Source organism: Leucoraja erinacea, chromosome 1 (genome assembly GCF_028641065.1).
Source record: "Leucoraja erinacea ecotype New England chromosome 1, Leri_hhj_1, whole genome shotgun sequence".
Lineage (NCBI taxonomy): Eukaryota > Metazoa > Chordata > Chondrichthyes > Rajiformes > Rajidae > Leucoraja > Leucoraja erinaceus.
Genome location: NC_073377.1, coordinates 94,314,630 through 94,340,780, shown reverse-complemented (window position 1 = coordinate 94,340,780; position 26,151 = coordinate 94,314,630). Strand labels below are relative to the sequence as shown.

Genomic DNA, 26,151 nt, shown 5'->3' with positions numbered 1-26,151 from the left:
AGAATTAGAAAGTACAAAAGGTGCTTTCTCAATTTAAATTTCCTAGGAATGTTCAATACTTCAGCATAATCTCATCATATTTGTAAGAATATGAAGTTCACAGGATTTAGTGTATTAGTAAAGCATTCAGGAGCAAGCTCTGGCAACACAATAAAGTGAGTTAGTAGAAGCATCACAGTATTTTAGTTGTTATATTCTGACTGATTCCTAACTATTTGCTTCATGGATAATCAGTTTTGGGTAAGATATGAAATGCCTATCTCTATCTCCATGTTAATTTCACCACCTGAACTTTCCTACTTAGGTAATCAGCAGATGCAAGAGCAATGCAGAAAGCCAGATCATTTCTACCCAAACACTAACTTATCAGTGAACTCATATAATAGAAACAAAAGACAGAAAGCATGCTTTTCTCCTCTGCCTTACCTTTTGTCCATGAAGTCCTGTTTCACCTGGTTCCCCCTGTATGGGATAAATTAAAGAAAAATACCATTGGTCCAAGCAGAGCTAAAGAAATAGCAGAGGCTGGCACTTCAGCAAGAAGGACAGTCTAACCTTTATTCCCGCAGCTGATGATCCAGGGTCACCCTAGGTATAATCACAAGGAAACAGAAAGCAGACATTAATCACATGTAAATAGAAAGCCTGGGCATTCTGTTTTGCAGATGTTTTTTTGGGGGGAACTTTACTGGATACAAATGAACTCTTACATTTAAACTGCCATCAATTCTATTTCAAATACAACTTATTCCCATGGCATGTGCTGGGGGGCATACAGGACAATATAGTGTAAGCCTTCTTGTCCATATTGCTCCACCGGTTTCTCTCTTTGATCAAATGCTCAGAATGTTTGGCAGAACTATGCCTGGTTATGCCTCTTCATAACAATCGTTGGAATGCAATTCAAGATGGATACAACTTGTTTTGGTTTTGTTTTTTGTTGGTTGTGCACCTGGTGGCTCAGATGTGAGATGATACAGAATAATAGTTGGCAGATTTGAATGTTAAACATCTGGAAATGTCTAGCCTCTGGACTATGTGCTAGTTTTGTCCAGATCTGAGAAAAATAAAATCACTCTTCTGAACAAAAGCATATCAATGAACTGTATAGTAGTGGGGTAATTTTGTCTGTGGCCTTTTAAGGAAGAGAATTTATACAATATGCAGCATAATCAATGGGTCTGCACATTCCTACCACCAATATCTAGATTTTCTAAAGGTAACATAAACTTTGTACAAGTATCGTACACACTTTAAACTGAGTCTGTAATGTAAAGGCAGGGAGTTCAAAGAAAGAATCATTGCCAGTAAACATGTATACTCCAGCATACATTGGTACTTTGATAGTTCTGAACAGGCCCATTGCACTCGATTTCAAATGAATAGCTTCCACTGAATCTTTTATCTGTACATCGCAAACACATCTCAGCATGGATAAATACTACCTTTGTTGCCTGGTCTCATTACTTCCCAGCTCAAATATAACACAATCGCAAGTAAACCCCACACGCCTTACAATTTAAGTACAACAGTACACAGGAAACGTCATAATTTAGAGCTCTCTGTGATCGGCCGTCTCTACACAACGAGCCCAGAAGCGACTTTCAACTGCCGCCGGAGATCGCCAGGACACCGTGGTCTAGCGGGCCAGCTCCCCCGACAGGAAGTGCCCGGAAGCGGCGCAGGGACCGCAAACAAAGACGTGGGAAGCGGGGAGGCTATCGAGCTAGGCTGAAATCAAACCCGCACCAGCCAGCTCTGCCCAGCATTTTCCTCGCGAATGTCCGGTCCCTGGTGAGTAAAATCGACGAACTACGGCTGCGGATCACCACACACAGATGGATCGCCGACTGCAACGCCACGGTCTTCACCGAAACATGGCTCAACGACAACATCCCGGACAACGCCATCGAGCTGGAGGGGCGCACTGTCTTCAGGGCCGACAGAACAGCGGAGGACTCCGGTAAGACCAAGGGCGGCGGACTGTGCATTTATGTGAACAAACAACTCATGGTGTACGGACGTTGTTAGGATTGGTAGTCACTGTTCTGCTGACCTGGAATACCTGATGATAAAGTGCAGGCCCTTCTATCTGCCCAGAGAATTCACATCGACTGTTATCACTGCAGTCTATGTACCCCCGGACGCTAATGCCAGGCTAGCAATGGAAGAGCTGCAAGCTGCTATCAGCAAACAACTAACTGCACACCCAGAGGGGGCATTTATTGTTGCGGGTGATTTTAACCACTACAACCTTAAAACTGTACTCCCCAGATTCCACCAGCATGTCTCCTGCCCAACCAGAGGAAACAATATTCTGGACTTAGTATATACTAATATTACTGAAGCCTACAAAGCCCTCCCCCTCCCCCACCTTGGACAGTCTGACCACCTCGCTCTGTTCCTGCTCCCCAAATACACACCTCTGATCAGACGTGTGAAACCTACCGTGAGGACAGTGAAGGTTTGGCCTGAGGGGGCTGTCTCTGTTTTACAGGAACAGTTTCAGCAGACAGACTGGAGTCTGTTTGCCACCCAGTCCACCTTTAACTCCCAAGTGGACATCAACTCATACACCTCAACCGTTTTGGGCTATATAAAATTCTGCACTGCCAACCTCACTACACACAAAGAGATAAAGACCTTCCCTAACCAGAAGCCGTGGATGAGCAGGGGGGTCAGACTCCTGCTGAAGGCTCGCGATGCAGCTTTCAGATCTGGCAACGCTGAGGGATACAGCTCATCCAGGGCCAATCTGAAAAAGGGAATTAGGAATGCTAAACTCAATCACAAACGGCGGATTGAGGAGCATTTCCAAAACAACTCCGACCCCAGGCGCATGTGGCAAGGAATCAAATCCATTGCCGATTACCATAAAGTTAACACCCCTCCCCCAGACAACGCCTCTCTTCCTGACGAGCTAAACCACTTCTACGCTCGCTTTGACCGGGACAACAAAACTCCAGCCATCAAAGTTGCTCCACCCCCGAATGAACAACCCCTCAGTCTCTCCACCTCTGCTGTACAAGATGCACTGAGCAAGGTGAATGAGCACAAAGCTGCCGGCCCCGATGGCATCCCCGGGCGGGTGCTCAGGGCATGTGCTGGACAACTATCCCTGGTCTTCACTGACATTTTCAATCTGTCACTGGCCCAGGGTGTTGTCCCCACTTGCCTCAAGACATCAACCATTGTGCCAGTGCCCAAACAATCAGCTACAGGGAGTCTCAACGATTTCCGCCCAGTGGCACTCACCCCTGTCATTGCAAAGTGCTTTGAGCGGCTGATCTTGGCTCACCTCAAAGCCAGCCTCCCCCCCACACTGGACCCCCATCAGTTTGCCTACCGGACCAACAGGTCTACAGAGGACGCCATATCGGCGGCCCTACACTCTGCCCTGACCCACCTGGACAGCAATAACACCTACATCAGGATGCTGTTCATTGATTTCAGCTCTGCCTTTAACACTGTCATCCCCGCTAACTTGATCACCAAACTCAGCGGACTTGGCATCTCCACCTCCCTCAGCAATTGGTCACTGGATTTCCTCACCAATAGACCACAGTCTGTTAGGGTCAACAACCTCACCTCCTCCACTATAACACTGAACACCGGCGTGCCACAGGGCTGTGTGCTCAGCCCTCTCCTCTACTCCCTCTTCACCCATGACTGCATCCCTAAGAATGGCTCCAACGCCATCATTAAATTTGCCGACGACACCACGGTGGTAGGACTGATCAGTGACAACGACGAGTCAGCCTACAGGGAGGAGGTCCAGCACCTGGCAGCCTGGTGTGCCAACAATAACCTCGTCCTCAACTCCAAGAAGACGAAGGAAATTATTGTTGATTTCAGGAAGAACAGAGGGGGCAGACATACCCCCATCCATATAAATGGGACTGAGATGGAGCGCGTCTCCAACTACATATTCCTCGGGGTACACATCTCAGAGGATCTGTCCTGGTCCCTCAACACCTCCAAGCTGATCAAAAAGGTGCAGCAGCGCCTTTACTTCCTGAGGAGGCTCAAGAAAGCTCACCTGTCCCCCCAGATCCTGACCAACTTTTACCGCTGTACCATCGAAAGCATCCTGACCACCTGCTTCACGGTATGGTACAGCAGTTGCACCGTAGCGGACAGGAAGGCACTACAACGGGTGGTGAAAACCGCGCAGTACATCATTGGTGCCCCGCTCCCTGCCATGGATGCCCTCCACCTAAAACGGTGTCTGAGACGGGTCGGGAAGATCATCAAAGACCCCTCCCACCCTAACCATGGACTGTTTGCCCTCCTCCCATCAGGGAGGTGGTACAGGAGCCTCAGGTCTCGTACTAGTAGGATGAGGAACAGCTTCTACAACAACACTATCACACTGCTGAACTCGGAGTCCCGCCGATAGATTTCTCCAGTCTCTCCGTCCACATTGTTTGCTTATTCTGTATTATTATTTCTATATTGCACTATTACTACGGACTGACGCTAAACTGCATTTCGTTGTACCCATACTTGTATCTGTGCAATAACATTAAAGTTGAAATGAATTGAATTGAATTGAATTGAATAGCCAATGTGAAATGATGTCAGCATATAGCTGTGAAACTTGATTGTTAAAAAAGGCTTTGGAATTCTGAACTCCACTTCATCTAAATGGAGAGAGAGAGTAGATTACACCATTTGTCTGGGCTGGAGGTGAAAGACAAGATGCTGCTGACCCACTGCTTACACAAACAAACAAAAAGTAAATGACACCACATTGGAAAGCTCACATTTCAAACCTGACTCTTCTAGGAGTTCATGGTTCCTGATGAATTCAAAATCAATTTAATGAAGTCAATCCAAATGCTTTATCTGGATTAGCTTGATTTTGGACAGACTGCGATGCATATTTATGTGTGGTGCTTCGAAACTATGAGAATAAAGATCTTGAATTTCATAATGGATTTTAATATCTCATTCAAACTGTGTTACACAAAACAGCAACATTCTAACTACTTGCATTTGCCAGTGGATAGTGCTTTTAACAAACATCGCTTTCCGATACCTTTCACCGAAACAAAAACTGAGACTGAATTTATGCTGGAGAATTCATTTCCCAGTTGGAAGTGTTTGTCATTCTTACATAGAAGCTTCAATCCAATCCACTGCATTTAACTTATTTTTGAAATGCCAGTATGCTGCATGGGCCAAACAAATAGAGATGTGTGCAACTTCTTACTGTAACACCCCTGTCTGGTTTATCATGCTGACCAACCCTTATGGGTAAAGCAAAACATTTTTTATGGTGTAGGAAAGAACTGCAGATGCTGGTTTAAATCGAAGGTAGACATAAAATGCTGGGGTAACTCAGCCGGACAGCATCTCTGGAGAGAAGGAATGGGTGATGTTTGGGGTTGAGACCCTTCTTTAGACTGAACTTTTACTACAAAGTCAAAGGGATGCCTGTATTAAATTCTGTAAGAAGGAATTAAGATATAAAAGGTTGCCTGTCCTATTGGGTTTTCTCCTTCTTTACACCACATGCAATTTACCATTGAAAATGTTACTATATAATTTAAATCTTTTAGGAGAAAGTTTAGCATAAATATTTTATTACCAATATTAACAATGATTTAGAAAATTAGTTCTCTTCCACTATACAAACTGGCTTGCCTACTTTCCACAACCACATTTCCAGAGTGGACAGCACAGTGGGGAAACGGGTAGAGCTTCTACCTTATAGCGGCAGAGACCCGGGTTCGATCCGGATTATGGATGCTGTCTATGTGGATTTTTAATGTTCTCCCTGTAAGCATGTGGGTTTCCTCCGGGCGCTCCCGTTTTCTCCCACATCCTAAAGATGTGTGGATTTGTCGGTTTTGTTGCCTTTAAATTGTCCTTAGTGTGTAGGATAGAACTAATGTACGGGTGATCACTGGTCAGCATGGACACGGTGGACCGAAGGGCCTGTTTCCGTATTGTATCTCTAAACTAAACTTGAAGCAATAGTACTGGCACATTCATGGAACATTTGATCAGCGTGGGCCTGAACTGCAGAGTGATTTATCATGATAGCCTTACCAGAGAATTCTACCCAAGTACAGAATATTACAAAATGAATTAATTAATGCAGTGCCAACTGCATCTGGGGAAGTCTTTTCAAACTATTTGTTCTCACTTTGCAGTGTGCAGATTTTGCTAATGATGCCCTGATTTCCCCGTTCTTATAGTCAAGGACTTTTGCATGTATATATTTTTTTTAAAATACACAGAAAAAAACCCCCAGAAAATTGGTTTTCTCTAAGTTACAGAGAAAGGTTGAATAAGTTAGTGCTTTATTCTCTGGAGCGCAGAAGGTTAAGGGGGGACGATAGAGGTCTTTAAAATGATGAGAGGGATAGACCGAGTTGATGTGGACAAGCTTTTCCCTTTGAGAATAGGGAAGATTCAAACAAGAGGAAATTACTTCAGAATTAAGGGACAGAAGTTTAGGGGTAACATGAGGGGGAACTTCTTTACTCAGAGAGTGGTAGCAATGTGGAATGAGCTTCCAGTGGAAGTGATGGCAGCAGGTTCGTTGGTATCATTTAAAAATAAATTGGATAGGCATATGGATGAGAAGAGAATGGAGGGTTATGGTATGAGTGCAGGCAGGTGGGACTAAGGGAAAAAAGTTGTTCGGCACGGACCTGTAGGGCCGAGATGGCCTGTTTCCGTGCTGTAATTGTTATATGTTATATATGTTATATAATAAAATGCTGGAAATATTCAGCAGGGTAGGTTGCATTTGCAGGTAGAGAAAGTTTCAAGATCCCTTGTCAAAAGTGGGAAGGAGAAGCAAGATGTTTGTTAAATTCCCGGGAAAGCAGAGGAGGAGGAATATCTCCGATAAGGGAAGACCAGGATGGCCATGGCAATGAGCAGTTATCTGGTCAGTGAATGAGTGGAAGCAGTTAGAGAATGCGTTTCAGTTCAGTTCAGTTTAGTTTCATTGTCACGTGTACCGAGGTGAAACCAAATTGAACCAATATTACAGATGGGAAACGGCAGATTCAAAAAAATTACATTTCCTAAAGTTATACAATTCAGTCTTAGGTCCAGAAGGTTGGAACATGCCCAGGCAGAAGATGAGGCATTGTTCCTCAAACACCAAACCACAAACAACAAACCATCCCATTTCTTATTGGATTTCCTTTGCAGCCACAGGCAATGCAACACTTGCCCTTTCACCCCAGCCTTTCTCAATATCCAGGGACCCAAATAATCTTTTCAGGTGAAGCAGTTGCCACATTCTTTCATCTATATTTTTACACCTGTGTTTTCTCACTCTGACTGCTCACATTCATTAATTGCCCAGAAACTTGTTTACACCTTATCAACATTGTTAGAAGATTAAAGTTAGAAGGGTATATGTAACACGCTGCCAAAGGAGGTAGTTGAGGCTGGGACTACCCCAACGTTTAAGAAACAGTTAGACAGGTACATTGATAGGACAAGTTTGGAGGGATATGGACCAAACACAGGCAGGTAGGACTAGTGTAGCTGAGACATGTTGGCCGCGTGGGCACGTTGGACCTGGTTCCACACTGCATCACTATGTGACGCTAAGATGAAGGATCCAAACTCGAAACATCACTTATCCATGTTCTCCAGAGATGCTACCTGACCTGTTGAGTTACTCCAGCATTTTTGTGCCTTTCCTTGGTAAACCAGCATCTGCAGTTCCTTGTTTCATAGAAACATAGAAAATAGGTGCAGAAGTAGGCCATTCGGCCCTTCGAGCCTGCACCGCCATTCGATATGATCATGGCTGATCATCCAACTCAGTATCCCATCCCTGCCTTCTCTCCATACCCCCTGATACCTTTAGCCACAAGGGCCACATCTAACTCCTTCTTAAATATAGCCAATGAACTGGGCTCAACTACCTTCTGTGGCAGAGAATTCCACAGATTCACTACTCTCTGTGTAAAAAATTATTTTCGCATCTCGGTCCTAAAAGACTTCCCTCTTATCCTTAAACTGTGACCCCTAGTTCTGGACTTCCCCAACATCGGGAATAATCTTCCTGCATCTAGCCTGTCCAACCCCTTAAGAATTTTGTAAGTTTCTATAAGATCCCCCCTCAATCTTCTAAATTCTAGCGTGTACAAGCCGAGCTAAATTATAGCATGTTTCTACACCATAGTTAACCCTGGTTGTATCCTGTCAGAGGCAACCCCCCCCCCCCCCCCCCCCCCCCTCTACCCACCACCCCCCCTGCATCTAACAAGCTTGTTTTTGTTCCTACCTGGTTCTGACAGAGGCTTCTCAACTGAAACATTGACTCCCTTTCTCTTCTCACAGATTCTGCCTGACCTGCTGAGTATTTTCAGCATTTTCTTGTTTTTAATTTTAGCATAAACTAAACTAAGTTAAAATAAACTTGTATGTAATTGAGGCAATTTATATTTTATGCCATCCGCTATTCAGAGTCGTAGTAATTGAGATTAGCTGTGATGATGATTTTTGTGATACAAATCTAACATGTGTATCATTAGTGTTCCATTGATGATACACTTGGTATCTTTTACTCCACAAAACCTCTCGCACATAATACCTAAACACTATCTGTAACATTATGTACATATTATATGTACTTTTATAAAATATTTTAACAATATGAATGTTTATCATAAAACTAAACTTCAAAGTATCTGCTGTCCACTGAAAACGACTAACATTTGGACCAACCACAGCAGGGATTAATTATACTCAACGGAGACATTTGGGTTCACAAAGGTCACAGGCTGCGTTCAGAGAGTTACAGGTCACGGTTGTAAAACGTTCTTAATGATGCTCCATTGATATAACCCAGCCATCGACAAAATACCAATGATCAAATCTGGTTAATTGTGCACACTGTCATGAACACACGGACATGGATTTGACTATATTGGCATCTTGGAATGGAATGGAATATTTTATTGTCACATGTGACAAGGCAGAGTGAAATTCTTTGCTTGTATACCCAAGGTATACAAATATCAGCCACGTACAGTGCTGACAAAGTGACAAGGCACACCGGCTCCTCCATTGTTCTCCTCCCCCCCCTCCCCCACACGGGGTCTCCATTGTCCATTGTTCTCCCCCCCCTCTCCATTGTCCATTGTTCTCCCCCATCCCCCACGGCAGTCCCCCACGCCGGGTCCTCCATTTTTCTTTCCCCTCCTCCCTCCCTCCCTCCCTCCCTCCCTCCCTCCCTCCTTCCCTCCCGGCAGAATCTTGAGTTACAGTATGATCTTGAAGCTCACTAACAAAAATCACAGTAGTAAATGCAGTAATACTGAGAATAAGTGGAAAATATATCTTTAATATGGTGAGACCATGTGAGTTTTCCTGACCTTTGTTGTAACTTCAGTGGAAGGTGACAGAATTTCTGAAAATGATAACTACTCTAAATTCAAATTCACACATGCACTGACTTCACAGCCCAACACCCGGACTTCCATCTGTATATATGTATATAGCGCCGCAGAATTGTGCACCTATCCCCCCCCCCCTTCTCCCTTCTGTTTTTTTGTTTTTCTGTTTCTTGTTTTTTGTACTAAATTATATGTATGCACTGAGTACGAGCAGCTTTCAATTTCACTGTACATGTATAGTGACAATAAATGGCATATCTATATATCTCTAAGAATTAGATATTATACAGTTATACAGTTCTCTAACTGTATAAGTGGCTGGATTTGCTGTTTTTCTGAGGTATTGTGGGCTGGGAGGATGATATAGGGTTTTGGAAGAAAAAGGGTTAAATTTAATTCTGACTAGTTCACACCCATTGTGGTCATAGACACCACAGTGGCAAAATGCGAACTTTTCCTTTGAATTTTAAAATCATATTTTAAACCAAATCAAAGAGAGATGCAACATGGCCCAATGAATCCACACCAACCACCAACAGCCCATTTACAGCAATCCTACATTGATCCTATATTTTATTCGACCCACATTCTATTCAACTTCTTCCAAATTCTATCACTCATTACACAACAGGAGCAATTTACAGAGGCTGATTAACCCACCAACCTGCATGTCGTCTGGATGTGGGAGGATACAGAAGCACTTGGAAGGAACAGGGAGAATGTGAACATGCAAAATCCACGCAGACAGTGCTCGAGGTCAGGATGGATCCAAGGTCTCCTGTATGTTGTGAGGCACTGTGCCACCCATCATCTTCACTGAGATATCAACAGGCTTGAAATTAATTAATTGAGTGTGGTCTTAGTCTAGTGTAGCTTTGTTTCAGGAGATCCAGAATGGGAGTGCTGGTCAGCTGCAGCCCTTATTGAGTTAAAGATCAATGGGACTGAATGAGGAAACAAGAGACTGCGGTAGCTGGAATCTTGAGAGAACAACAAAGTGTTGCAAAGTACCCACCAAGCGTATGTATCCCTGACGTACTAATGTAACTTTCGACCAGGGGGAAACCATAAACTGAAAATCAAAAACATGTACAGATGCTGGAGATCTGAAAAGGAAACAGAACTACTGGAAACTCTCCACAGATCTGATAGTACCTGTGGAAAGAGAAATAATGTTTTAAGTCAGTGCCCTTCGGCAGAAGCTGAAATTTACCTGGGTTTCTGACATGGGGCTTGTGCCATTTTAAAGAAGGATGTCAATGCATGGGAAACTGTTGAGGCCAGGCTTACTAGACTCATGTAGAAACAAGGAACTGCTGATGTGGTTTTTTTTTAATCAAAGATAGACACAAAGTGCTGGAGTAACTCAGTGGGCCAGGCAGCATCTCTGGAGGAAAAGGATGGGTGACGTTTTGGGTCAGGATCCTTCTTCAGACTGAAAGTAACGGGTGGGTGTTGAACAGTTGTGGACGAGAAAAGACCAGGACCAATCAAGGCTGCCCACAAATGACCTCAGGCAGGGCAGTGTCTGGTAAGCCCATTGTTGGCTAGGGAAGGTGTGATCTCCAGAGGGATACAATGTGGAGAACTGTGGAACTGTAAGACTATGAGTAAAATGTAAATATTACCTCGACTGGTAAAAAACTTGGAAAGGGTGGACTGATTTAAAAAGGGTGGACAGACTAAGCTTGTATCTGCTGGGTTAAGAAGGTGAGACATACAAGATGCTGAGTGAGCTGCATGGTGCATCTGGACTCGCTGAGTTCTTGCAGGTGTCTGTTTTGTCGCTTCAGATCCTGAGGATTGTTTTCAAGATGAACACGGATTGGACATTTCCTCTTTTGGGCAAATCTGGAATTAGGAACCACCCTTTAAAAACAAAGGATGATCTCATAAAATCAGCGATGAGGTGATAGTTCTTTCTCTGAGGATCACGTTTCTGAAACTCTCTTCATCAAAGGATGGTGGAAGTGGAGCTTTTGCAAATTTTCAAGGCAGAGATGGATAGGAACCTGATGAGTGAGGCAGGAAAGGTGGGAATGTGGGTATGAATATTAAATGGTATAACAGGCTTAAAGGGCTGAGGGTTCCGCCCCTGCTCCTACTTTGCTAATTCCTTGTAAACAGCATGCAAAATGAAGACATGGTGTTTGTTGATTTACTGGCATGGATAGGTGACTTTTCAGGTCGGGACCCTTCTTCAGTCTGAAAAAGGGTCCCGACCCGGAACGTCACATATCCATGTTCTCCAGAGATGCTGCCTGACCCGTTGACCTGCACTTTGGGTCACTTTTTGTAAACTAGCATCTGCAGTTCCTGTTTCTATGGTTCACCTCTATTGTTTAATCCGGTTGTTCAACCTCACCTTCATTTTGATGGAATTTCGCCATTTTAGATTCTTAGCTTTGTTATTAAAGAGTTTGTCAATGAAAAATCAAAGGCAAACAGCAGATTAAGAGAAGGGAATGCAGAAGCAACATTGTGGAAACAGCAGAACCACAGGGAAATCAAGTTTGTAAAAGCCAATCTGAGAAATGATGGCCTGACCCCCATGGCCATTAATAAAAGTTGAGAGGTGAGCAGCTGCCATTTTACACGGGCAAGCGCCTGGCGAGTAGTAAAAATCCTAGAACATGCAGGCCTTAGGCATGAGGCCAATCTAACTGCTGCACCCAATTAAGGAGAATATTCAGGCCAGCAAGCCTCAGTGCAGCCTGAACAAAGCCAAAGATTTTACGATGCAGATTTGGAAGTCAGTCATGCAGGTTACAGAGTTACAGTAACTAAGTTAACTAAGTTATAGTAACTAAGTTACAGAGAAAGGTTGAACAAGTTAGGTCTTTATTCTTTGGAGCGCAGAAGGTTAAGGGGGGACTTGATAGAGGTCTTTAAAATGATGAGAGGGATAGACAGAGTTGACATGGATAAGCTTTTCCCATTGAGAGTAGGGAAGATTCAAACAAGAGGACATGACTTGAGAATTAAGGGACAGAAGTTTTGGGGTAACATGAGGGGGAACTTCTTTACTCAGAGAGTGGTAGCTGTGTGGAATGAGCTTCCAGTGGAAGTGGTGGAGGCAGGTTCGATTTTATCATTTAAAAATTAATTTGATAGGTATATGGACGGGAAAAGAATGGAGGGTTATGGTCTGAGTGCGGGTAGATGGGACTAGGGGAAAATAAGTGTTTGGCACGGACTAGAAGGGCCGAGATGGCCTGTTTCCGTGCTGTAATTGTTATATGGTTATATGGTTATGGGTTACTCACACCTGTCCCTATGGGATTCTCTGATGCTAGGAGAGCAGGTAACACTTTCCTGATTAAAAAAGACATAACGTGCTGGCGTAACTCAGCGGGTCAGGCAGCATCTCTGGAGAACATGGATAGGCAACGTTTCAGGACACCTATCAATGTTCTCCAGAAATGCTGCCTGACTCGCTGAGTTACTCCAGCACTTTGTGTCTATTTTTTGAAAACAGGTATCTGCAATTCCTTGTGTCTAGCTCCAGACATTTCTGATTCCTAATTTAATATTGTCTCTACACAGCTCCGATATTTACTCTGAATTGATTTAGAAATCTGAAAAGTGCAAAAGCCTTAAATAAGTTGCTCTGCCACCCACAAGTCACTGCTGCCTGGAATAATGATGCAGTCAAAACTTCATTACACTGAAATACTTCAAAGCGCTTCACACAATTAATTGTTTGTGGATAGGCAGTGATTCAGCACTGTTTCATTACAGAAATAATATGAAGCACCAACTGGATTGTTCTGTGGCTGTGCTGAATTAGATATGAAAACATAAGAATTAGGAGCAGGTGTAGGCCATCTGGCCCCTCGAGCTTGCTCCGCCATTCATCAAGATCATTCAAAGTTATGAACATAAGTATTAGGAATTGGAATGGGCTACTCGGCTCCTCGTGGCTACTCTGCTGCTCAATGAGCTTTGTACTGATCTGATTGCAACCTTGACTCTACATTCCTGTCTAACCACTCACCCCCTTGCTTAAGAATCAATCTAACTGTCTTAGAAATATTCAACGTCACTACTTCAACCACCTTTCCCTCTTTAGCTGGTGTAAGTTTTCCTCATAACATAACTTGCTCATTCTAATAAATCTTTGCTGAATTGCTTTCAAATTATTTACTTCCTTCTTAAAAGCAAAGAGCAGAGACCAACACAAAGAGACAAAGAGATCAATATACATGCTTACCAATGTTTTCCAAGATGGAGAATTAGAAAGATTTACCCCCTTTGAGTGAATAAAATTCTCCTTATCTCAGTCCTAAATGGTCCAGCCCTAAGGCAGTTGGTTCTAGACTCCTCAGTCAGGAAAACCCTTTGTAAGGATAAGGGGGAAATCCTTTAAAACCAAGATGAGAAGAACTTTTTATCACACAGAGAGTGGTGAATCTCTGGAACTCTCTGCCACAGAGGGTAGTTGAGGCCAGTTCATTGGCTATATTTAAGAGGGAGTTAGATGTGGCCCTTGTGGCTAAGGGGATCAGGGGGTATGGAGAGAAGGCAGGTACGGGATACTGAGTTGGATGATCAGCCATGATCATATTGAATGGCGGTGCAGGCTCGAAGGGCCGAATGGCCTACTCCTGCACCTAATTTCTATGTTTCTATGTTTCTATGTTTGTGTTTTCACCCTGTCGATCTGTGTAAGAACTTCAATGAGATCTAATTGTTACTTTCACTTCTTCTGAATTCTAGACAATACTGGAATAGCCTACTGAATTTCACCTCGTGTTGTCAACATGTCATCCCTGAAATCCGTTTGTTGAATCTTCATTGCATTCCTTCTATGGTCATTGTTTGCGTATAAAGAGACCAAAACAGCTTACAATACTCTGTGTGCGGTCTCACCAAGGCTCCACATAGTTAAGGCAGTTGGCAGAGTAATATAAATATTAGGCAAAATCTCTGTTAGGTTTCCCTGCTCATTTGATAAAAAAAGCGTGGAAACCTATGGAACATGAAATTTGATGCTTTTTAGCCAGAGCCGAGATGGATAACTAAGAAGATCTCAATGGAGATTCCTCTATTTATTCAGATATCTCTTTCTCTGTTGATAGATTTAAACTGAAATGGAGGACTGCTGGATGCAACAGATATGAAGAGTAGTGTAGTCAGCTTCAATGATTACTCATAAAGCTGTTATAAAAATTATGTTCAGAAGTAAAGGAGTTAAAATATTCCAAATGCATATGTAAAGACCTAGTGTGGTGTGCACTCGCAGAGATAAGCAATCTGCACTCAATCCCCTAAATGTTCAGATACCTTCATTAAAAACAGGCTGGTTCTTCTCAGAACAATTGCCATGTTATATGTTCACTTAATAAATATCACCTGTACCTGTTTTTTTAGATTATTTGATATTTTTAGAAAGGTAATGTAGTAATTATACCCAGCAACAAATAATCTGTGGTCTTAACCCTCTCTGTGCTCCATATTGTATCTCACCTTCCTAAGGTCACAGGGCACAATCCTGGTGTCCGACCTTAATCAACTTGGGGCGAGAAACATTTCTTTTCTCAGTGATAGGATTTGGGGCAGGGGTTGTTTATGTGCAAATATGTAAAAGAGTAATGTGATCTAATAACACTGACACACATATGATATGAGCACAGGTGGTAGTTGTTAGACTGCAGAAAGAGTTAATGTGTTCTGAAGCTCCTGGTGTCTGCTAGAGATTATTAAAGGCAGTTCTCACCAGTTGTACATTATTGGCTCACTGAACACCACCCCCTACACAATAAGTGCTGACAAGAATAGTCAAAGCAACTGACATGCATCGGGTTCACAGAAAACCCCTGTGTTCTGAGGAAATACTTTGAAGCACCTACAGAGCATTGCTGATTGATGACACCACCACGTACAAGACGTCAACCCTCTAGATCTGCGGAGAAGGAAACAGCCCTAGCAATTCTTTGGTGCGCAATTAGTCAGTAAACCCGCATCTAGAACTCTAGACAGCAATAATGAGAGAAGGTCAGTTATACTATGAGAGAGAGAAGGATATTAATAACAGCACAGCACACAACTAGAATGAGCAGGGCAGAGGGGCCTTAAGTGCAGCTGTGTCACAGTTAATGTGGGAAATGGGACAAAACAGACAGGATGGGAGACATAGAGTCACCCAGAATGGAAACAGGCACTTTGGCCCAACCCGCCTATGCCATCCAAGATGCCCCATCTAAGATGCCCCTGCGGGCGCACATATCCCCGTGAACCTTTCCTATCCATGTACTTGTCCAAATGTCTTTAAAATTGTTATAGTATCCACCTCTACCACTTCTCTGGTAGCTCGTTCCGTATACCCAACACTCTGTGTGTGAAAAATTTGCCCTTCAGTTTCCTATTAAATCTTTCCCCTCTCACATTAAACCTATGGTTCTTGATTTCCCGGCCCTGGGTTAAACAAATCTCAGTGCATTTACCCTATCTATTCCCCTCATGATTTGATACATGCATATAAGATCACCGCCTCCTGCGTCTCAAGGAATAAAGTCCCTCCCGCCCAACCTCCCCCTGTAGCACAGACTCTTGAGTACTGGCACTGCAGCTAAGATGTATAAGCAAGCAAGGTACAATCCAGTCATTCACAGCAAATGTAAAGGGAATAGAAATGGCACTGTTAATTATATTCCGGAAGCAAAGAGGTCAAATTGAAAATTCATAGACACAGAATACTGCCAAAAGCAGGATTCAGTAGGCTATTCTATTGATGGATTTTGCTCTGAAACTTATCATATGCTCTCTAGCCTATAAATAAATTGACAGAAATAGTGCAGGAATCAGAATAATTTTTGATCCATAGCCATCAGAAATAGCAAAAATTGCAGGTTTGGCATGAGGAATAGAATAGTGGATGAAACTGTCAGCGAAGGCCTATTTTGTTGATTTAAAAGATTCATCCAGGCATTACAACTTCGATGGATTCTTGCACTGTGTTATGTAGGATAGGTTTGTGTGTGACTTCAATGATAAAAGGATTCAGTGCATATTGTTGAGAAAACAAAGAATAACATTTGAGGACACAAAGTGCTGGAGGCCGGACAACATCCCTGGAGAACATGGAGACCCAAAATGTCACCGATCCATGTTCTCCAGGGATGTTGCCTGACCCGCTGAGTTGTTCCAGCATTTTGTGTTCTTCGTGTAAATTTTTGTAAACCAGCATCTGCAGTTCCTTGTTTCTACAAGAATAACATTGGACCTAGCTAGTAAAATAGGAAGTGGCATTCCCCCAGAACCAATCACATCCATTTCCCAAACATTGGCTAAGAAGGTAAAGACAAACAGAGAAGTGTGTTTGATGCCCATGAAGAAACTGTGAACGCTTGGTCCAACATCCTCTTACACAAAAATAAGGCAGTCTTCCTTGTTTTTCATATCGGCATTACCAGCTATAAGGCACACATATGCATCAAAACTTATGCCAAAATAATATAGTTAGAAAAATGACCAGCAACATGTTGTTGAAAAGTCAGGTGGAAAAACAACTAGATTAATTAGAGAAGGTAATGCATAATGCAGTCAGATTTGTTTTGGATATGGATCGATACAGTAGCTGCCATATTTGGCTGTGGTACTCACACCACTGCACCGGCAACTTAAAGGGAATGGAAAATAGTATTGGAATGTACATCAAGAGTAAATGGCTCATGCAAGGAGCTGAAGGAACAAATCCGTATTGTTCATTGTGACTTGACAAGAGCATTAAGGCTCACGTGTGTCACTTCAAGCAATAGGGTGAAATACAAGCACCATGAGATGTGTAGGGAAGGTCCAAGACCTGTGTCTTCTGAAAGCTGAAGGCAGATATCTTGTGTGACCAGAGAACATCCTCAGACACAAACACTACGCAGGCTGTAATTCTGAAAGGGATTGGAAACTAGGCTGCACTGCACAGGAACCAAACACTATAGTAATAGGTTCAATGTCAAATGTTGCCTCACACACCCAATACCTTGAGCTCATTTGCTTCTCTACCACACAGTTGTGGACTGGCATATTCTACCACCAACATTGATCTTTGATTTGTTACTTTTCCTGGTAATTAATCTAAGCTGTTACAATAAGTTCTCACATATTATAATCACAGAATATGGTGTACGGATATAGAATACGTGAGCATGACATTGCAGACAACGGCCAGGATTAAGCAAAGAGAGATAGAGTCACAGAATCGTACAGCATGCAAACAGGCCCAACATACCTAAGCCCACAATCATGCCCCATCTACACTAGTCCCACCTGCTCATGTTTGGCCCATATCTCTCTAATCCTTCCCCATCATTGTACCTGTCTCTGTGTCTCATCTACCTCCTCAGGCAGCTGGTTCCATATACGCACACCTCTGTGTGAAAAGGTTGCCCCACACATTCCTATGAAATCTCTCTCATCTTAACCCCATGTCCCCTGGTTGTTGATTCCCTTACGCTGGGTAAAAGACTCTTCATTCACCCTATCTATTCCCTTCATGATGCCGGTATGTAATGATCTGTTTGCGCCATTCGATCTCTGAAGGTCACCCTGGTCAGCCGTGTATAATGTTTAGTTTACTTTAGTTTAGAGGTCGAGCATGGAAACAGGCCCTTTGACACACCGAGACCACATCAACCATCGATCACCTATTCATACTAGTTCTATGTAATCCCGCTTTCTCCTCCATTCTCTACACACTTGGGGCAATTTACACAGGCCAATTAACATACACATTCACACTTCTTTGGGAAGGAAGGAAACCAGTGCACCTGGAGGAAACACACACGGTGACAGGGAATATGTGCAAACTCTTCACAGACAGCACCCGAGGTCAGGTTTGAACCCAGGTCTCTGGCACTGTGAGGCAGCAGCTCTACCATTTGTGCCACTATGCTAAGAAATAATTCCCAGGTGTTAGTGCCATTGACCTGCTTCAAGGCAAAGGTAGAAAATAACTATAGTGCCCTAAATTTCCACCCAACTTTCCCCTTTAGTTTACAATCTGGGGGGACGGGGGCAGGAGTTGACACTGTGTAATAGTGGCCAATGCATCATAGGCAGGTCCCTATTTTTATTTCCAGTTAAGTATCATTCAATAAATGTTTTGTGGAAAACTTTATTCCCCAGTGATGTCTCATTGCAAGATCTGTGTTCAAGAATGATTCAGTGAACTAAACCACAGAAGATGGAATACAGATCTTGGCAATTTTTCACAAAACATGCTTCCAGTTTCCAGTACATTATTGTGGGTAATTTTCAAGGGAGAGCCAGGCACTTCTTCACAGGAAATAAAATATAGGACAGGCCACAAATATTCCTGGAGCATAGCAATGCTGTCAGCATGGCTATTAGAATTGCAAGGAGCTGTGAAGCTATTGTCAATATTTTATTCCAATATATGTATGGAGGTCTGAATGATTTGAAGGCAATAAGTTATTGGAACAATAAAGGACCGTGTTGCACCATTCATAACAAGGACAGCTGGAGTCTAATTTTACATTGACACAAACATGCAGGAGTAAGAATGTATTTTTTCTGCAAAGATTCGATTTTTAGGAAAGCTGCTTGCTCATCCTGTTCAGTCCATATCTCTCTAAACCCATCTTATCCATATACTTGTCCATATGTCTTCTGAAAGTTGTAATTCGATCTACTTCTATAGCTTCCTCTGGCAGCTCATTCTAAATATGGATAGCTCTCTGATTGAGAAAGTTGCCCCATAAACATCTCCCCTCTCACCTTATGCCTGCATCTTTAGTTTAGTTTAGAGATACAGCTTGGAAACAGGCCCTTCAGCCCACCGAGTCAGCGCCGACCAGTGATCCCCGCACACTAACACCATACTATACACACCAGCGACAATTTACAATGTCACCAAGCTAATTAGCCTACAAATCTGTACGTCTTTGCAGTTTGAGAGGAAACTGCAGCACTTGGAGAAAACCCACGCAGGTCACGGGGAGAATGTAAAAACTCCATACAGACAGCAGATAGGCAGTATTGAACCCAGGTCTCTAGCTTTGTAAGGCAGCAACTCTATCGCTGCACCACTGTGCTGCTGATTGACAGAGTTCATGCTGACCATACCATGCAGATAATATCAAGGAAGCTCCCTAAATCACTTGCCCCTTGGGACCAATTAGCATTTGAAAAGAAGCAAAGTGAATGCAAATCTATCAGATCCATGTCCCCTCTTGCTTAACTGCCTCACGGAACGGTCAGACAAGCTGACGTGAGGATGCTGGGTTTGTGAAATCTCTCCTGCCAGCACTTGGAGGTGAATGTGGAAACAAGGAAAAGGTGGATGAAATCTGCATCGCTTGCATTGGCGTTAGCGGAGGCAACGCAGGTGAAGCAAGGCACAAACGTTGGGAATTGTGTTTGTGACTGCACAGCAGCGAGAGACTGGCCTTCAGAGACTGGCCTTCAAACATGCCAATGAATGAAGTGTGGTTTGAAACCCTTTTGGAAAAAGACGGAATAATAAAAGATTGCAGCCGCAAGGTTTTCTGCAAGAGTTTAATGACTTGAAATACGTCCCTGGCTGGTGGCACTAAATGTGTCCCATTGTTATGTCAGCTCATTGGACACTGGTTTCAATGTTCATTCAACTGACTGTGTAAAATGAAAACCAATGGCAGGTGTGATTGTGTCCACAACTATTGTTGCTGACTGGGGATACATTCTCAAATACCAGTATCAAAATATTGGACTCAATATTGGAGCAGTAAGGTAATGGAGGATGGGGAGAGAGGATGCGAGAGAAACTCCAGAAACATCAGCAATGCACCATAGGGACAGTGAGGATGAATGGTTGAATGATCATGGAGAATCAGAGTCATACAGCGTGGAAACAGGCCTTTGGCCCAACTTGTCCATGCCGACCAAGATGCCCTATCTAAGTTAATACCATTGCCAACATTTGGACTATACTACTCTAAACCTCTGTGATCCATGTGCCTGTTCAAATGACTTTGAAATGTTGTTATAGTACCTGCCTTAACCATTTCCTCTAGCAGCTTGTTCCATATGCACACCATCCTCTGAGTGAAAAACCTCAGCCTCTTGTGCTCCAAGGAACAAAAGTCCTATCTTGCCCAACTTCTCCCCATAGGTCAGGCAATTGATTCTGAGGGACAGACAAGACAGACAGATTGTGGTGGAGGGTGGTGGCAGAGGTGTATCAGGAGATAGTCAGGCAGGTACCGAAGAATGCTAGGAACCGTTTGCTCAGCTCACTGTGAAGACCAATGGCTCTTCTGGCCTTTACGTTCCACAGGGTCGTAGACAAAGTACTTGGATAAATCATATTGTAAAAACAAGCAAAAGCAGATGCTCATTTACACAAAAGGACACAAAGTGCTGGGGTAACTCAACGGGTCAGACAGCATATCTGTGATCCTGGATAGGTTCGGGTCGGGACCCTTCTTCAGACTGAGCCTATCCATGTTCTCCAGAGATACTGCCTGATCCGCTGAGTTACTCCATCACTTTTTATCCTACTTGGATACGTCAACTCTTCACATCTCCCTTCAATTCATGTGTTTCTCAAGGCCCACAGATGTTTTAAATAAGCCTAAAGCATCTACAGCAAAGACAGGCAGACTGCTTACAAACAATCCAATCACTAACAATCCACTGTGAGTGAATCAACTTCTCCTATTTGTTGGTGTTTAAGAAAGAACTGCAGATGCTGGAGAAATCGAAGGTAGACAAAGAATTCTGGAGAAACTCAGCGGGTGAGGCAGCATCTATAGAAACATAGAACCATAGAAAGTAGGTGCATGAGTAGGCCATTCGGCCCTTCGAGCCTGCACCGCCATTCAATATGATCATGGCTGATCATCCAACTCAGTATCCTGTACCTGCCCTCTCTCCATACCCCCTGGTCCCTTTAACCACAAGGGCCACATCTAACTCCCTCTTAAATATAGCCAATGAACTGGCCTCAACTACCTTCTGTGGCAGAGAATTCCAGAGATTCACCACTCTCTGTGTGAAAATTCCTTCTCTCCATGGAGAGAAGGAATTGGCGATGTTTCAGTGTGAAGAAGTCTCGACCCGAAATGTCGCCAATTCCTTCTCTCCAAAGATGCTGCCTCACCCGTTGAGTTTCTCCAGCATTTTATGTCTACCTTTCCTATTTGCTGTTCTACTCACTGGCATATTCACATTAAAACCTGAAGTAGAACCGTTTTTTATATAATTTAGTCTCCCAATCTCACCCCTTTGTTTCACACCCAGCACAGTGATGCTAAAATTGTCCACCCAATCCCCCACATCCCAGCCCATCCTGATCCACTGAATGCCACTGAAGAATTTACCTTTCCGCCTTTGTCACCTTTCGGACCAGCGACGCCCTGAGCAACAGAGGAATGAGAAAAGAAGAAATGCACTTTAATGTGACATAGCCTGACTCACTGTAGCTCTGCAGAAGCACACGTAAGCTAAAATTGTGCAATGCACACTAACTGAATAAAATGGAGCTCTCACCTTCTCACCTTGATCTCCTACTTCGCCCTGATGAAAAATGCAGAAAGAGAAAATATATCTGAATGTCAACAGCATAAAAGGCAGGACAGAATTTAATTTTTAATTTTTACACTTGTTCTACAAGCATTTGGAATTTCTACCTACAACCGGAGAACAGAACTCAATTTTAATAATTGCTTGTCACAAGCTGTGATGAGGAACAGAGCTCTCGCTGCAAAGAAGATAGGTTTGAAAATTAATTTCTTTGTGATCACATGCAGTGTTGTTATCAGAAGACAAAATGTGAATGGACTGGACCATGCTGGAACCAGACTGCAATCCAGTCTCTCCCCTCAACATAGAACAGTACAGCACAAGAACAAGACCTTCGGCCCACAATGTCTGCGCCAAACATGATGCCAAGATCATGACTTATCTACGTGTAGATAAATAATATCCCTCCACTCCCTACATATCCATATATTTATCCAAAAATCTCTCAAATGCTACTAAAAACAACCAAGACATCAAACATCCTCAATGATCTTCCATCCATCACAGGGACAGAGATGGGGATTTGCATTGATGGTTGAACAATGCCGAATACCATTCAGATTTCCTCAGTGCCTTACTGAGTGCCTCAACCACCCGCCCTGAAAGCATGTTCCGGGCACTCATCACCCTCTGGGTAAAAACTTGCCTCACACATCTTTAAACTTTGCCCCTCTCATATTAGAGCTTTGACCTTTAATATTTGATTTATATCATCCTGGGAAAAAGATCCTGACTGTCTACCCTATCTATGCATCTCATAATTCAATATCTAGTCTCTGAACTGTTATTTTGTAGTAGTCATACACCATGGAAACAGGCACTTTGGCCCACTTTCCCTTGCCAAGCAAGATGCACCATCTACACTAGTCACACCTGCCCACATTTGGCCCAAATCCCTCTAACCCCTAGCCATATACTGTCTAAACGTATTTTAGATGTTGTTATAATACCTACATTAACTACCTTCTTTGGCAGCTCGTTCCATATACCCACCATCCTCTGTGTGAAAAAATTGCCCTACTGGTTCCTATTCATTCTTTCCCCTCTTGCCTTTCCCAGCACACCCTCTGGTTCTTGATTCCCCTACCCTATTTCCCTGTGTGATCTTGAACACCTCTATTAATGCCAGTAGGAACAAAGTCCTAGTCTGCTCAACCGCTCAGTAAAACTTCAAGGACAGGCGTTTTAGTATTTCTTGTTGGAGGTTGGTCATCGTGCATGTAGGCATGGACTGCATCATTTACTGAGGATATGTGTGGATAGAGAACTGGCTGGCAAACAGGAAGCAAAGAGTAGGAGTAAACGGGTCCTTTTCACAATGGCAGGCAGTGACTAGTGGGGTACCGCAAGGCTCAGTGCTGGGACCCCAGCTATTTACAATATATGTTAATGATCTGGATGAGGGAATTGAAGGCAATATCTCCAAGTTTGCGGATGACACTAAGCTGGGGGCAGTGTTAGCTGTGAGGAGGATGCTAGGAGACTGCAAGGTGACTTGGATAGGCTGGGTGAGTGGGCAAATGTTTGGCAGATGCAGTATAATGTGGATAAATGTGAGGTTATCTATTTTGGTGGCAAAAACGGGATTTATTATCTAAATGGTGGCCGATTGGGAAAGGGGGAGATGCAGCGAGACCTGGGTGTCGTGGTACACCAGTCATTGAAGGTAGGCATGCAGGTGCAGCAGGCAGTAAAGAAAGCAAATGGTATGTTAGCTTTCATTGCAAAAGGATTTGAGTATAGGAGCAGGGAGGTTCTACTGCAGTTGTACCGGGTCTTGATGAGACCACACCTGGAGTATTGCGTACAGTTTTGGTCTCCAAATCTGAGGAAGGACATTATTGTCATAGAGGGAGTTCAGAGAAGGTTCACCAGACTGATTCCTGGGATGTCAGGACTGTCTTATGAAGAAAGACTGGATAGACTTGGTTTATACTCTCTAGAATTTAGGAGATTGAGAAGGGATCTTATAGAAACTTACAAAATTCTTAAGGGGTTGGACAGGCTAGATGCAGGAAGATTGCTCCCGATGTTGGGGAAGTCCAGGACAAGGGGTCACAGCTTAAGGATGAGGGGGAAATCCTTTAAAACCGAGATGAGAAGAACTTTTTTTACACAGAGAGTGGTGAATCTCTGGAATCTCTGCCACAGAGGGTAGTTGAGGCCAGTTAATTGGCTATATTTAAGAGGGAGTTAGATGTGGCCCTTGTGGCTAAGGGGATCAGGGGGTATGGAGAGAAGGCAGGTACGGGATACTGAGTTGGATGATCAGCCATGATCATATTGAATGGCGGTGTAGGCTCGAAGGGCCCGAATGGCCTACTCCTGCACCTATTTTCTATGTTTCTATGTTTCTATGACATCAGAATGGTATTGGACATTGTGCAATCATCACTTCAAATTCCCAATTCAGCCCTGTGATGGATGGAAGGTCATTGATGAAGGAGATGAAGGTGATGGCCAAGGCAATGCCCTGAGGATTTCCTGATGTTCAAGGATTGAGATGATGAATCATCTGACACCTACAATCATTTTCTTTTGGACAAAGTGTGACTTCATCCATTGTAGTTTGTTCCCCTATTATGTCCATGAACTCGGGTGCCTTGATGCTATGCTTGGTCAAGTACTGCCTTGATGCCCAAAGCAGTCATTCTCACTTCAAATTAAGGATTCCGCTGCAGCGTGGTTTGGAGCTTTGTGTTAAAACCACACAGGGCAGAGGTGAGCAAGTTATTGGTGAAGAAACAGACTTGACAGCACTGACAATGACAGCTTCTATCACTCTGCTGATGACTGAGAGTTGGCTGAATGGACACCAGTGAACTGGAATGGATTTGTCCTGTTTATCTGTGGAAAATGCAAGGCCGATTTTCCACATTGTTAGACAATGCCAGACAAAATATATGCAAGATGAATTACATTGGGAAGAATTCTAACTTTAAAAAATAAAATTGTGAATACCCAGATGCCTAGCAAGGTGTCTTGTGTGACCTTCAAAGTAGAAGTTGAATGATTTAATCACCTTTGTGCAGTAGAAACAGGAGAGGCGAAACAGAACAATAAACAGTATTTCATTTGTACAAGACATTGGTGAGGCCACACTTAAAATATTGTGTTCATTTTTTGTCACTGTCATAGGAAAGACATTATTGAGCTGGGCAGGGTGCAGAAAAGATTTACGAGGATGTTGCCAGGACTGGAGGGACTAAGCTAAAGGGAGAGGTTGAGCAGCTTTGGACTGTTCCTTGGAGGTCAGGGGGATGAGATTATGTGATCTTATAGAGGTGAATAAGGTCAGAGGAATAGATAGGATAAGTGCACTGTCTTTTTACCCAGAGTAGGTGAATCGAGAACCAGAAGGCATAAATTTAAGGGGAAGGGGGGAAAGATTGAATAAGAACCACAGGAGCAATTTTTTTACACAGAAGTTGGTAGGTATATGGTATGAGCTGCCGGAAGAGGTAGTTGAGGCAGTTACTATCACAGCTTTAAGAAGCATTTATACAGGTACATGGATAAGACAGGTTTAGAGGGGTATGGGCCAAACTCAGGCAGGTGGGATTAGTGTAGATGGAGCATGTTAGTCGACATGGGCAAGTTGGGCCTAAGGGCCTGTTTTTATGCTGTATGTCTCTATCACATTGTACACTATTAAAGTACAACGAAGGTTTATTAAAAAAGAGTCAACGTTGTTGCTTTTGCTGGCAGAGAAGGAGTTTTTGAGGGACACTGTGGGTCCGGCGATGGACGCCACCAATGTTGGCCCATTACATCACGTATAATCCTGATGCTTGGCTCTGGGAGTATCTTGGATCTGACAAAGTTAAGTTTAGGGGGGTGAGGTGTGTGGCCCATGAGCGCAGACAAACAGATGGCCTCACCATATGTGATTGCATGTCAATCTTTATTCAAGTAAACAAAATCATTATCCATGATTCAATCCTAAATGTTGACATTTCATCTTACTTGATAATTTCTCATGGCATTGAAGGTGGCCATTGAGTTCACATTGGCTCATAGTTTCCAGTTCCACATTCATTTTCCCTGTAACCTGTTCTCTCATCATACCCTTCACTCCCCACAGTCTACCACTCACCCAAGCAGTTGCAAGGAGATCATGCAAACTCCACACAGGTAGCACAAGAGGTCAGGAGTGAATGGGAGCTGTGGGGAAACAGCACTACCAGCTGCACTGTGGTAGCAAGCTTTTCTGCAATGCTTTTACTCCTACAAGCCATAGAATCGACAG

General features: G+C 43.4%; 1 protein-coding gene across 1 annotated transcript in view; it reads right to left on the bottom strand.

The window, feature by feature from the left end:
- Positions 1 to 26,151, bottom strand: part of LOC129712534 (collagen alpha-1(XXV) chain) — a 628,211-nt gene that overhangs the window by 101,176 nt on the left and 500,884 nt on the right. Inside the window, exons 13-16 of the mRNA XM_055661434.1 lie at positions 21,870 to 21,896; positions 21,701 to 21,736; positions 556 to 588; positions 427 to 462 (exon numbers count right to left, since the gene is read on the bottom strand). Coding sequence (XP_055517409.1) covers positions 427 to 462; positions 556 to 588; positions 21,701 to 21,736; positions 21,870 to 21,896 — 132 coding nt within the window. The remainder of the gene's footprint in view (positions 1 to 426; positions 463 to 555; positions 589 to 21,700; positions 21,737 to 21,869; positions 21,897 to 26,151) is intronic.